This window comes from Typha latifolia, chromosome 12, assembly GCF_019914945.1.
Source record: "Typha latifolia isolate L0001 chromosome 12, TyphaL0001v2, whole genome shotgun sequence".
NCBI classification, from domain to species: domain Eukaryota; kingdom Viridiplantae; phylum Streptophyta; class Magnoliopsida; order Poales; family Typhaceae; genus Typha; species Typha latifolia.
Window position 1 is genome coordinate 914,990 of NC_133097.1, and position 15,711 is coordinate 930,700.

Genomic DNA, 15,711 nt, shown 5'->3' on the forward strand with positions numbered 1-15,711 from the left:
CTTGCTTTAGACCTGACCCACTGTTTCAAAACATTGGTCTCTCTCTTCTTCTTCTCTCTCCATCTTTGTTGCCTTAAGTACCCACTCTCTTTCATCCCTCCTTTCCTTCTTTGTTGCCTTGATGTAGTTGTGTTAGCATGACATGAGATGGCCAGATGTGCACTATTAGTTTGACACATCTCCAAAGCTGTTGGATGTGTTAAAACCAAGGATGGTTATGCCACAGGCATGGCCCATACCGACCATTGGCTGACACGGCATGGCATATGCCGGCCGTGCGGCAAGAGAGGGAGAGTCCACTCACCTTCACTCCTCGACCTCATCGTCACTGCTCGCCGCTGATCTCGTCATCATTGACGGTAAGCTCAACGACAAGATCGAATGCAAGCAGTAAAACAAACTCGACGGCGAGTGGATTGCTGCTTGGAAGGGTGCCATGCGGCACCCCTCGTGCAGGTATCGTCGGTTAGAACCACTAATCTTATGATTGTTGTCCTATGAAATTTCTCAATTCTTAAGATAAAGGTGTGCATACTGAGTTACTGCTCCTTTACGTCTTTCCATATTCTTCCATAATCTGATCAGTCCTATTATGGTGGATTATGCCTTAATATTTCTTTTTGACATAGTTTTTTTGTTTTATGCAAGTTTGAGTAAAGTTGCTTGACATATGTGCCTACAATTTATCTGTTTTCCATTCTCTTTCTTCTATTTGCTGTATGTTTAGCTGGTGGAACTTTACCGAATAGATAGTTGGCATTTGACAAGTTATAACTTTAATTTTTCATTAAATTTCTCCAGCCCTTCTGGAAAGTGGTTCAGGAAGGTTCCAGCCGAGGGCGGAGTGTTCTGGGTATGGATTTCACATGCTGCCTCTTTGATTACTTCACAGGAGCTATTTAAGTGATACTGGTCATTTAAAATGCAGGAGTTCTTGAGGCAAATTTTATTGAGCCAGCTCATGACAAGCAGGACTTTGAAAGGACACCACTATTTATTCGGCTGGAAACAAAGCTTAGACAAATAATTCTTGACTACTGGTACATATCTCCAAACCTGTGCAATATTTCTTGCATAATGAATAAAAATTTGTTGCATTGTTATTTGGCAAGATAGAGAAATTTGTCTCCAGTGGCAGAAATCTTTTTAATCATTCTTTTGTCTCTTTTATCTTCTGTATGTATTCCTCAATAAACATCTTTCATTTTGATTTTATGTGACAAATTATTGTTGTGTTGTGTTTCTGTTTGTTAGGTTCCAATTGATACTAATTTAATGCTATGTATGAATAGTTTCGTTAAACATGGTTAATATAGTTGTGAGTGTTGTTGAGATTCAATGTCTCAAAACATTATCTAATTTCTTTTACGGTAACATAGACTTAAAGTTCGAAAATTGAGATCGGAATTGGCCTTCTGAAAAATCGATACGTATCTGCCAGATAGCAATGAAAGGATGGGTCAGGTTGGATTTAATCCATTGTGTTTAAAGGCGGCGGCCATGGTGGGGTGGGCGAACCAGCCATTCGGTAATGCACCTAGGTGGCCTATAAATGGTGGCAGGTTGCCAATTGTCCTTTTGACGGGTCACCTTATCATTTGGCAGCTCGCCTTGTCCTTTTTGCGGCTTTCTTAGTTATTATAGCCAGTCGATTATGTAACACCTACCTTTAAATACACGTGCTCCTCATATAGGTAGAACTCACGTAGTCTCCACGTGACCTAATGGTCAATATTTGCACATAATATATATGATAAACTCAATATTTTCACAAATAAAAATAAGCTAAATGGAGTTTAAATTACCACAGGCCGCAATCAGTCCCAAAATATGTATGCATACACTTCCTTAAGACAATGCCCACATAGGGGGTTACATTTCATATAACTTATTTTACAATATTAAAACAAATAAAGAAAAGTATAATCAAATCTTCACCAGCTCCTTCACAGACTCGGGGTCATCTGCTGATCTGAAATATCTTCACCAACTCCTTCAAGACAATGGCCACGTAGGGGGTTACATTTCATATAGCTTATTTTACAATACTAAGACAAATAAAGAAAAGTATAATCAAATCTTCACCAGCTCCTTCACAGACTTAGGGTCATCTGCTGATCTGAAAAATATTTCCACCAAAAGGTGGTGAGCATAAAACCCAGCAAGTATACATCTCTATATTCTAAAAATAGGATAACGAAGGATGTCACGTGATACATATGTATGCTAATATAATTATAGTAATGCATCTATGCAACATATTCATATCAATAGCTCACATGTATTAAATAAAGAACACATGACATGTATTATTTAAACTATCAAATTATTTATATCAAGCTCACAAATCATTTATTACCAAATTTACACTGAGTCATAGCCATAATTATTATAACATGCTCAAAGAGCTATCCACCAGATAATAAATATAGGCTCACACATCATTTCAAACATTGAGGATAAGTAGACACCTAGCGGTAATGCCACCTGTACATGCTTGGCAACGCTGCATATGACTGATTGTCTGTGGCCACTAGACTAAGGACCTTAGTTGTAGGTTTATCATCATCAACAATATCATCGCTCTAGTAAATCATCGTATAGAGCAGAATCATCGCATACAATGAAAAAGAGCTCACATTTAAAACATAAGTACACATTCCACTAATTAATTAACAATCCTACTAACAATCGATATTTGTATGAGTAGGTCCACCTAAGATCTCCTTACATTTATTGATCAGGTAGAATTAGTATATTAATTATGACGATTTGACACTATTAAGGTCCGTTAAACGATTATCATCACATTTACCGTTTCACCCATTATTATCAATTTAAAGTAAAAGAAAAGACCACATTCAATTAACTATATTGAATATAAAGGTACCTCTAATATAGTTACCAAACTCCAATTAGAAATAAATTCCAATTAAAAACAGATTCATAGTGGTAATCTTACGGTAATGCCTGAATTGTTAATATTGATTTATAGCAATTATTATGACCAACTAATTTACCTTTGAAAGATGATTAATAATTAAGGCTTAAGTTGACAACGATAATTAAATACGATGGCTAAAATAAATTTAAATAATTAAAGGTGCTACTAATCTGCTTGGATCAGCTCAAGGACAAGCATAAATTCCCCAAGATTAGGCCTGAAGCCCCGAGCCAACTGGCTGGGTCGCAGCCCAACTCACTAAATCACTAGAGCTAGGCTAGGCCGCACCCAGCCCAACTCAGCACACTCCCCTCCCTTACCTCCAACCCAAACCAAATGAGGGAGAGGTTGCCGACGATGAGGGGGAGCACACTGGCAAATACCGAACTTGGAGGAAATTGGAAGAATGGGGAGTCGACGGCAAATCGCTGACTGGCCAAGGTGACCGGCGACGACGAGGGACCTCTCCATAGCTGGCGGCCATGGAGGTTGCCCTTACACCTCACTAAGCCACAAGGGCCTCGAAAGCCGACTGCCCAAGCTCCTATGGAAGGAGAGGGAACTACCAAGGCCAGCACGGGGAAGCACAAGGCCACCGGCCAGCCGATTACCCGATGGGGTCCGACGGAAAGGAAAAGAAGGGAAAAGATATTTTAGGCTAAATTAAATACAAAAATAACTTGACAATACAGGAGAGGACTCACTGACAAATATGTCTGTGGCGACGGCAGGCTTCGGTGATGCCTCGGCGCGCGAGAAGGGGAAGAGGAGAGCGGCAGCTGCGGGGTGAGGGAGAAAGGAAAGAAAAGAAGAAGAGAGGGGGGAAAGGAGGACGACGTGGGGAAAGATTGGGGCACGTGCCCCACACGTGCAATTTTTTTTTCTAAATTTATTATTATTTAAAAAATGGTATGGATAGTGAGTTAGTGACTAACTTAAAAAAAACCCACTTTGCCCTAACCCAATTGAGCTCTTTTCCTCTTCCTTCTCTCTTGAGCGACAACAACAAGCGGTATTGGCAGAGGGAGTGGCGACGACAAGCGGCAGCAGTAGCGATGAACTCGAAAGACATCGCATTCACCGAGCTATCCAGCTGTTGCCACCTCTTTCTCCGCTGCCATCTTCAATAGCACTATCGCTTGCCCTTTCCTCTCCCCCATTCCTCTCTGCCATCACTTGCCCTTTCCTCTCCCCCATTCCTCTTTACCATCGATGTCTGATCTACAGAATGAATGATTATTATGGCTTGGCTTGGCTTGAAGTGGTCGCACAATCACCACTTTCAATCTCTGATCTAAAAGTAAGGAAGAGAGCGAAAAGAGAGACTAGAGAGCAATATGTAGTGAGAGCAATGGGCAATGGTTTTCTTGGGCTGGGAAGGGGAAGCGGAAGTGGTTTCCTTGGGCTGGGAAGGAGAAGCAATAGTGGTTTTCTTGAGTAAGAGGAAGGGCAGTAATTTTCTTGTAAGGGGGAACGGTAGTGGTTTCATAGACTGGGCTTAGGAGAGACATGATGTAGAGTGATGGATATCAAGTGATTGATGGTAGAGTAGCTGTCCTGGGCACTAGCTTTATCCTAGTGCACTTATTTCTAAGAGAAAACGTCCTCATCTTCTTCTCGAATCACTGAGCTTGCCATAAGAGTAGGATGCTGCATATTTGTCTATATAAGTGCTGAATAGTGTGATTTTAATAATATAAATTTAATCTTATTTATACGAATTAGTGTAACAAAATTTACATATAGTATATTTTATATGATATTAATTATTTTTATTTTTTATATATTAAAAATACTAAACTATCTTGGCGTCCGCCTTCTGCCTAGGTGCTAGGCGATGGTGACCGCCCACAACTCACACCGCCTTTAATACATTGATTTAATCCGACTAATTTTCAGTCCTAGACATAGGAGCTGAGATGACTGATGTAACAAATGTCATCGAAGGTGGACACAAGTTGAGTATTCTGAGGCATTAGGAAGGAGAGAGGAAGGGCGGGCATATCTTTAATGAGAGGGAGAGGGAGAGATGTTATCAAGGAATAAAGAACTAACAATTTTTTTTTGGAAACTAGCATAATGGAAAGAGAGTATAGAGGTCCTTTCTATTACAGGTTGTTGAGATCACAAAAGTCTTGGTTTTTTTATAAATTTGGAAGATGAAGTTTCAACTTCGGATTTGTCTAGATAAGTGTTCTATTTTCTTTTTGCTTAATCATCACAATATCCATTTTAAATTTGCACATATCTATGATTGTCTACTTGTAATAAGTATTGATGACTGCTAAACTGTTAATAAGAGGCTTTCTTTGTGCACCTATCTAGCCACCGCACACAATGCTAATCTCTTTTCCCCTCCACGTGCACTTAATGAGTTTTAATAATCTTTCTTATTAGAGGAGTGTGGTTCTTAACATATTATATCTAGGAGATAAATATCCTAATATTTGACTGCTAGTTTCAAAAATATAAAACTTGACATAATAGAGTTTCTAGCAAGATGAAAACAATTGAATAGAACATTCTAGCAATTTCATAATGTAATAATTATGAAAAATTGTATTAAATGACTTCTCAAGAGTTGTTTCTTTCGTTGCCCTCTTATTTGATCTAAAGGGTATACTAGAAGAAATGGTTCAAAACGGCATATTGGACGAAGTATGTTGTGCTGACTTTGACAACGGTACTAGCATAGGCATATAGTGTTTTATTTTTAAGTCAGTGTTCTCCACAATCTTTTTCATCTCCATAATATAAAGGCTATTTACTTTAGGGCAAGATTTGATTTCACATCCACTAGTTTTTATCACATGCTCCACTCTATAATAACATTTTTTGTATATTTGTGGACAATAATTGTATTCAAATCTAGTATTCGCTTCTTTCCCATCTTTTCTAATTTTGTTACATACTTTTAAAGTGGTGCATTTCAACGAAATAGAGAGGACAACAAAATAGAAATAAGAGAAAAGGGAAATTTGATATGAGGAAAGGAGAAAGGAGGGAAAAATGGACAAGGGAAGTGAAGGGAGGAGAAGAAAAGGGATACTTTCTATTAACGATAGTCGTGTCAACTGGCATGCCCATATGTGCCAGTTTCATACCTTTAACACATTTTGGTTTGAATATATGTATTAAAGCTTACATTAGGGTCATTTATTATCAAATTATTTTTGTAAATGATATATTTTATTAATGATATATAAATAATCAAATAGAAATATTACTCAACACATAATATGATTGAACATATTTATTAAACTAATATTAATGATTTAATACTCTATAATATAATTAAATATATTTATTAAACTAATATTAATGATTTAATGCTCTATAATATAATTGAACACTCCATAATATGATTAAAATAGGAAAAAATGGGCTCCATATGACATGTCATGTTTGTCATATGATTAAAAAAGGCTCTATAGAATAATTTGGATTTACCACTCTAATGGATTTGTTTTGAACCTCCGCCACCCCATGCCAATTAGTACCCATGCTGACCGGCACAGCCATCATTGCCTTCTATAAAAAAGGCCGATGTAAAGGGAGAGAGAAAGATTGACATTGAGAGTAGAAAAGAGGCATTGAGAAAGGAAGTTTGGGGAAGACCTCGTGAGAGAGAATATTATCGAGAAAGGAAAGGGTTACGCTATTGAGAGAGACAGGAGAGGAAATGGTTTGTGGCTATCGAGAGAGAACGAGAGGGAAGCAGTCGGTGCCCTATTCTTTCCTCTTTCCGCTTTCCTCTTTCAATCTTAAGTAACAGGCAAAAGGCTTTACGGGTTAAAAATATTTAACCTACCCAATACCTGTGCAATGTTACGACTTGAAACTTACTGGCCACATATCTCAATAGGCTTGGATACATGATGCCTTAGTATTAACTTTTCAAAATCCAAAATCTAAAAAGAACTCAATACTAAAAACTTGTAAGGAAATAAAGATAATCTAATTAGACAACCAATTTCTTTAAAATAACTAATCCAACAAAAGGAGAAAGATAACTCCAAAGTGGAGGTAAATGGGTCCTAGTGCACCAAGTTTATTTGCCATGAGGATCAACATATGAAATATTAAGGGATTTTAATAAGCTAACAACTTTAGCTCAGTGGATGAATCCACTCAAAAGTTAGTAAAACTAGAATCCGTGCGACATGATTTAAAAACCAAAGCTCAACAATTAATAATAATAATCAGCGTGCTCATAATGTGAATAATAAAGCACAAATAATGATAATGCAACTAACAAATTGATGATTTGCTCAAATCTTATTATATAAAACTTCTTAATCTCAATAGATACCATATTTATCATTTTGGGATTGTGCCCGTAAATCCACATCAACTAGAAGGAGGTAGTACTCAAGTCTTTTTCTTGTAGATGATCCAATTAGGGTCATTAGGAAGTGTCATTGTGTTAAATGCATCCTATATTTTCCTTTAACTATTGGGCAAGATTAGAGTCACTCAGAGAGTTTTTGGTAATCTAAGACTGTTCTCTGACCTTGTTAGAATCACATAAACAAATCACTATATGATCAGAAATAGAGGTATATTTTTTAGATTTTAGATAGACTTAAGTCACCACAGAGAGATATACGAAGAATATCTAGCTTGAGACTGTTTTTAAAGTGGTACATACTCAAAATTAATATTTCGTTAAATGCACTAAGATTATATTTCACGGTCTAATATTGCACCAAGTAGAACATATCACAAAGTATAGCATATCACAAAGTATAATATTGTACAAAGATAATATGATGGCATAATTAGACGAAATACGAGGCAAATAAATACATAAGTGAATCCACTCACTTTTGATCCACGTGGAATAGATCAAATCAATAGTCCATGTAAAACTCTTCACCTTTAGCCATAAATAAATTTATATTTAGAAAACTATATTTTACCTTTATATGATTAGGCCTAAATTTGTGTCACTTTACCTCAATATAATTATATTCAAACAAAACCATTACTTTTTTCATCATCTTTGATTGATTTACAAATCAAATTAAAAAATACTCATTAAACACAAATTTGTAGATAATTGGATAAGCTTTCGTCTAAAATAATACTGATTGAATTTCAGATGATAAATATGACAAATATATTGAACATATGCATGCTAATATTATATATTTGTCATCTGAAATTTGATCAATATATTTTAGATGTGTAGAAAGCTTATCTAATTTCAATTATCTCCAACTTATTTTTAATGAATATTTTCAAGTAAGACTTATATATTAACCAATTATGATGAAAAAGGAAATAATTTTATTTTGAATATAATCATGAGCAAAGTGACAAATAAAATCGTAAAGGGATGAAGTGAACCTAGGCCTATCACAGGTGGCTAAAATATAATTTCCTCTTTATATTTTAATTTAACAACATATGAAATTTCTCGAATTGACACTGATTAAGTTTGAGCCAATTATAAGTTCAACTACATGGGCTAGCTTAAGCACTTAGTTAGAGCATACTGGGCCAAGGCTTAAAAATCCAATAGAATTGGTGGATATTACACCTAATATAACCAATAAACCTAAAACGTATCCTTCACATCCAATCCTATTCTATTGATGCTCTGGATATGTATTGGATATATATCCAAAGTGTATCCGTCCTGTATCCATATACGATAGAGCCATGAACATAGTTGAGAAATTTGTCCTAGGAGAGTGGAATGAGATGTCTCTTTTTAGTTTGATGTGTGTTGAATCATTTGAGAGGAGGGGTGGGGACTATGAAGGGTAAGGGCATTCTTTTAGTAATACATAATATTTTATTGCCATTAGTACATAATATTGATATTGTATGCAATTGTCTTAAATTGTTGAACTAATGAATAATTTTTTAGAAATAATTAGCTTTCTAAATGTATTACTTGTTACAAATGATTAATACCCGTCATGCTCTATTTTACTTTGCTATCAAAGCGATGCTAAACTCGGATTGATACAGTATAATATTATATGCATTTGTTGTCACGAATCGAAATAGGAATCATGATTGGTCATGCACCTCAATATGCTTGAGATACATGAAGCCTTATTAATACTTCTTAAATGTACGATGGCAAAAATAAATAAACGAAGAAGATCTGCTTTATAAAATTTAAACTAATTGTAATAATTATAAAACAATATCATTATTTTTGAGTCTCTAAACGAAACAAATTTAACTTCTAATCTAAAGCATAAAATCTAAAAGAGCGAAAAAGTAAATAGGTGGATCCTAAGTGGAGGTGGAGTCTGGGTACATCTCGCTCAGTCGCCACGTTGACTATTACCTGTGATAGATAAATAAATAAAGATAAATAAATCCATGAGCCAACAACTATAGCTCGGTGAGTGGAATCCATTCGAAAACCAAATAAATTCTAAATTATATTAATGTTGAATAAAATTAAACTAAAATCAACAATATCCATAACAATTTGCAATAGACATGCTCTTTAAATAATGACAACGATAACAATAGAGAGTCATAATTTGTAACATTGCACAGTTTCAACATGTTAATATCTTTTCAATATTTATACTGTCATATGTCTTAATGATCCTATATCTTGTGAATCCACATCAACTAGAAGTCACCTTGAGATGACGTTCGGGACTTTTCTTAATAGCTAATCCGGTTAGGGTCATCAGATGGTATCACTATGTGATCAATACACTATGTCTTTTCCACTAACCGTTGAGAGAAGTTAGAGTCACCTAGAAAATTTCTCATTCATCCTAAGACTGTTCCCTAACTCCGCCAAAGTCACTTAAGAAAGTCACCGCAATAATCTGATTTAGGACTTTCCCCTGGACTTTCAGATAGACTTAAGTCACCACAGAAAATCGCAAGTGATTTATACCGAGACTGTTATCTAGGTCGTACCAATACTAGTCTCATTTTTCTTTTTACTAAAATTTAATATTTACACAAGGTATGGTGATGCACTGAGTATAATAATTAAATGCACACAGAAAATGTAACAATTAAATTTTGCACGTAAGGATGAAATAAATAAATTTGCACACAGAAAATTTACATGGTCTGACAAGGTACGAAATGTAATAAAAATAAATATGTGAGTGAACCCACTCACCTGAGTCTAGGCAAGACAACTGAATCTCAAATCCCTAGCTCACGTGCTAAAAATCACCACCTTTAATAATAAATAACAATAACATTTTTAAATAAAAAATATTAAATTTTTTTTTAATGCAATTTAACTCAAAAATTAATAATTTGGGCCAAAATAAGCCCAAATCAGTTAGGCTGCGCTGCAGTTGGCTCGCAACCCACCCAACAAATACTTAAATGGATTGGGCCCAAGGCCCAATCCAATTAACTAATGGAACTGGGTTGGGTTCCTTGGATTTGGATCCAACCTGACCCGAATCCAAAAACATAAGGGGAGAAGGCCAGACTCGGGTTGCCCGAATCTGCCTTCTCCAAACCGAAGGGAATCGAAGGGCAAGAGAGAGAGAGAGAGAGAAAGAGAGAGAGAGTCCATTGGTGATCGCCACCGTCGGCGGTCGCTAGCCACACCCTAAACTCCCGCCACAATCGTTGGCCACAGCAACCACATGAGGTGGAGAAGTTGCCGACGATGACCTACACTCCTAACTTATGGTCGACGGTGATTTGAGCTATGAGGGCTCTCCCAGAAGATAACATCGACACCGGGCTTAAAGTACGAAGCTTCCGGTGACGGAGTGGTAGCGTCCCGAAGCCGCTGGCCGATGAGGTTCACCAATGAGACTGCAACACCGAAATTAGGTATTTCTAATTTACTCCATTAAATTAAAATTAAACTAGAGGGATGAGAGAGGGCTCACCGAGGAGGAGCTTGATGGTCCTTATTTATTCCGGCGATGCTCCGATGGGCCGAACCCACGTCGTGATTCCGACGGAAAGGAAGAAGAAAACGAAGGAGAAGAAGAAGAAAAGGGAAATGGCTGGGGGGGAAAGAGGTTGAGGAGAGAGAGAAAAATTAGGGTTTAATTTATAGTGCAAAAATCAAAATCTAAGTTAGATTTGGATTCGACGAGATTTCGGCGACTGCCTCATCGCGTGCCGGAGAGGGAGAGGGGACGGGGTTGCACGTGTAGAGCACGTGCACCCTCCTCTCTCAAACCTTTCTTTTTTTTTCTTCCGATTCTCACATTTGTGGGGCTCAAATATCAGCAGGAAATACAATGTATTTGTTTGTGTAATTCATAAGTGTTCTTTTTGTTGATGTCTCCTATGACGTTGTGAGTTCACAATTATTTCATTAGATTACTATGAGCTATTAACTTGTCTTAATTCAGTTGCTTGAAGGATCACATTAATAGCATCTTTTACATGCTTAAAATTTATTAATAAGTGAAGCAACCTCTAGTTCCTTGTTTATTTCATTTTAGATTTTGTTTGCTCAATGTAATAGTGGTTTGGCAGTTATAGTTTGATATTTTTTAGTTCATGTTTTGCCTTTTCTGTGCACTTGAAGTTATATCAATTAATGACTAATTTGATATAATCTGCAGGAAAAATCATTGTCACTTAATTGGCTACCAGAATCCGGAGACAAAGAAGAAGGGATCTGATAAAGGTTCACACAAGTCTAGTGGGAAAGTGCAAGAAAAAATCCATTCTGGTGAACATGTTGTAGGGATTTCAGCAATTACGCTGCAAGGAATGTCAAGCTTGGAACCAGTAGTTGGAGTGGCAGCTAATAATCAGGACCAGCCAGGTGAGCATATCATAGAACTAGCATGATTTTTATTGTGTTTTGAACTTTTATCATCTGATTCATCAGAATATATTGAAGAACTCAACATGACAATTTTCCATACGAATCAATGATCTTCTGATTGATCCTTCCTCTATCCTAGGTTGTGACCTCAAAGGACTGCTGACAGATTTTTTATTCAGGAATTAACAGATGAGATATACATTTTGTATATAACTGCAATATCTTGATTTATATCGCTGACAGATGGCAAAATTTATAGAGCTTACTTGTTTACTTCTATGGAAATAGAATATGGGGTATAAATAGAAAAGACTTAGCCTTGCACTATCTTTTCTATTTCTAGTATGAGGTGGCTGCCATATATGACCAGCCAAGGAAAAATATGACAGATATGCAGAAATATGTTACTCACTTGCGCAATAATTATTTGAACCCTGCAAATAGTAAAGAAGGCAGTACAATAGACATCCATAATTGCATTAAATGATATGATTATCATGCCATCGTTATTTGGAACCTTGATAATAGTATGATAAAATGCACACGTTAATTAGTCATACTTAAGTTTATTGCAGAAAAATGGTGGGTAAAGATGTACCAAGGGATGATGGCTGATTAAATCATGGAATTTAAGCTATGAGTTCAAAATTTATAGTCTATCACTGCTGGTGCGTTTCTGGATGGAAAGTCAGGCTGATTTGTGTTAAATATGTCATCAGAAAGAAGAAGCAACTAGAAAGTAGTAACATTATTCATGCAACTCTTTGAAATCTGGTTCTGTGCATAGTAACCTTTTACTAGTGGCTTCATTGAGGATTCTTGTCCAAGGCACAGGGAGTGCACGTATTGCCACATCCTGTACCGGCCTGTTTAATATCTAGCAGCATATTTTGACACCATAAGCATGAGAGCATTGTGATATCCACCTGTATTGTTGCAAGTAATTCACTGGTATATTATGTATCTGCTTGTGCTGATTGACAAGACAATCTATGAGTGTCATGACCCGAAATAGGAATCATGATTGGCCATGCATCTCAATATGCTTGAGATACACGAAGCCTTATTAATACTTTCTACGTGTACGATGGCAAAATAAATAAATAAAATGAAGATCTGTTTTATTAAATTTAAAACTAATTGCAATAAACATAAGATAATGTTATTATTTTTGAGTCTCTAAACGAAATAAATAAATCTTCTAATTTAAAGCATAAAATCTAAAAGAGCGGAAAAGTAAATAGGTGAATCCTAAGTGGAGGTGGAGTCCAGGTATATCTCACTCAGTCGTCCCGCTGACTATTACCTGAGATAGATAATGAATAAAAAAAATAATCCATGAGCCAACAACTACAGCTTAGTGAGTGGAATCCACTCGAAAACCAAGTAATTTAAAAAAAAAAACTAAAATCAACAGTATACAAAACAATTTGCATTGGACATGCTCTTTAAATAATGACAATGATAACAATAGAGAGTCGCAACTTGTAACTTTGCACAGTTTCAATGGGTCTAAACCCTGTGGATCCACATCAATTAGAAGTCATATCGAGATGATGCTCGGAACTTTTCTTCATAGCTGATCCAATTAGGGTCATCAGATGGTATCACATGTGATCAACACACTCTGTCTTTTTCTCTAACCATTGAGAGAAGTTAGAGTCACCTAGAAAATTTCTCATTCATTATAGGACTGTTCTCTAACCCCGCTAGAGTCACCTAAGAAAGTCACCGTAGTGATTTGATTTAAGATTTTCCCCTGGACTTCCAAATAGACTTGAGTCACCACGGAAAATCGCAAGCGATTTATGCCGGGACTGTTCTCTAGGTCGTACCAATACTAGTGTCATTTTTCTTTTTACTAAATTTAATATTTGTACAAAATATAGTGATGCACTGAATATAATGATTAAATGCACACAGAAAATGTAACAATTAAATTTTTGCACGGAAGGATGAAATAAATAAATTTGCACACAGAAAATTTACATGGCCTGATAAAGGTACGAAATATAATAAAATAAATATGTGAGTGAACCCACTTACCTGAGTCTAGACAAGACAACCGAAATCTCAAATTTCTAGCTCACGTACTAAAAATCACCACCTTTAATAATAAATAATAATAAAATTTTTAATTTGAATAATATCAATATTTGTAAAAAAACTAAAAAGAATTAAAATGAGTTAAATTACCCATTGGATTGGGCTGGGCTACTGCTGGGTTAGCCCGTAGCCCATCCAATTTAATTGGTTCGGGTCGGGTCTAAGGATCTGAAATCCAAACCCGAACCCGAACCCGAATTCAAAAGAAAAAGGGGTTGGCTTGGGTTTAACCCGAGCCCAACCAAACCCCTTTTTCTTCCTTCTCGCGTTCGACGCGAGGAAGGGAAGAATCGAGGGAGAGAGCGTGGCTGCCGGCGACTCTGCCGATGGCAGTTCACGACCGGCTCCCTCTCTCTCTCTCTCTCTCTCTCTCTCTCTCTCTCTCTCTCTCTCTCTCTCTCTCTCTCTCTCTCTCTCTCTACTTCGTCGTCCTCACGAGGTGGAGGAGAACCCACCACCGACGGCCCACTCAAAGTCAACGACGACTGGAGCCACGAGGGCTCTACCGGAAGGCAACCATAGCGCAAGGCCAACGGCTTGGAGCTCTTGAGCATGAGCAAGAAGAAGCCGCGGCCGCCGGTCGGCGAGAGTTACCGGTGAAGCCGAAATCTCCCAAATTAGGTATTTTTAATTTACTTTATTAAATTGAAATTAAACTTGAGGGGTGGGAGAGGGCTTACCAAGGAGTCACGTGGTGGTCTTCGTTGTCTTCGACGGCGCTCCGGTAGACCGATTCCACAGCGTGACTCCGACGGTGAGAAGAAAAAGAAAACGAAGGAGGAGGGGAAGAAGAAAGGAGGGGGATTAAAGGGAGAGAAAAATTTAGGGTTTAATTTATAGATTAAAAGAAGATCAAATCTAATCTTCTTTGCGCCTCGTCACGTGCAGGAGAGGGAGAGGGGAGGAGGGGCTGCACGTGCACCCTCCTCTCTCAACCCCTAATTAATTTTTTTTTTCTGGTTCTTACAATGAGTGTCACCACTACCACCATGACACCACCAACAAAAACTTATATTCCAAATTTCCAATAAATGAAGCTGATCTCTGGTACTTGGTATATAAAGGCCATATATGCAACCTTTATGAGGTTCAACTGCAAGAACGTTTTTATCAATGTAAATAATGATAACTTGGTTATATAAAGATGATTCATATCACCATAAATTATGTGTTTAATTCAGCTTACACCCATCAACTGCAACAGCAGTTTTTTTTTCATTTCACACCCTGCATTGTGTTTATTTTAGTTTACAACCTTTTTATTAATTTCTGTCCGACTGTTGTCTTTGTCACTAAATATAGAAAACACCGTACTTTGGGTGCTTTGAAATCTAATGACAAATATATGAGTGATTCAGGCTGTTTTTTGGTGTTTTGTTAAAAATGCAGGCAGTTGAAAATTGTTAAAGAAACAAGTAAACCACAATAAACACCTAATAGAGGATGTGAGCTTATAAAATTCCTATTAAAAAATTGATTGAGTACATGTTCACTAGAAAGATTGTTTAATTTGCATTGCCTTATCTTCTATTGTTTGTAGCTTGCTCGCCTATCTGGCCATTATTAAATCTCATGTAATGTTCTATTTCACTTATATATTCTACTTAATTTTGAAGGCTGAGAAAAATGCACTTTTAATCTATACCACTTGTGGTAGTTGTCTAAAATTATAGAGGAATATATATTTTATCTCATATGGTTAGGCCATATTCCTTTTTCAACTTTCATTTGTGACACATATTTCTATCATGGTACTGACCTTTGTATAATTGGTTGGTATATATTTCTATCATGGTACTGACCTTTTTAATTTATGATATCCAGTTGGGAATAAGTCTTATACTTTGCCGCAAGTCCCTCCAAATTTTCAATTCTAGGGATTATGATTACAAACATCCAAAATTAGTTA

General features: G+C 36.6%; 1 protein-coding gene across 3 annotated transcripts in view; it reads left to right on the plus strand.

Annotated features, from left to right (window-relative positions):
* The window catches only part of LOC140799258 (protein MICRORCHIDIA 2-like), a 54,417-nt gene that overhangs the window by 33,229 nt on the left and 5,477 nt on the right, over positions 1-15,711 (plus strand). For all 3 annotated transcript variants that reach the window (XM_073153483.1, XM_073153482.1, XM_073153484.1), the window contains exons 13-15: positions 802-853; positions 929-1,040; positions 11,488-11,693. In XM_073153483.1, the coding sequence (XP_073009584.1) occupies positions 802-853; positions 929-1,040; positions 11,488-11,693 (370 nt within the window). The remainder of the gene's footprint in view (positions 1-801; positions 854-928; positions 1,041-11,487; positions 11,694-15,711) is intronic.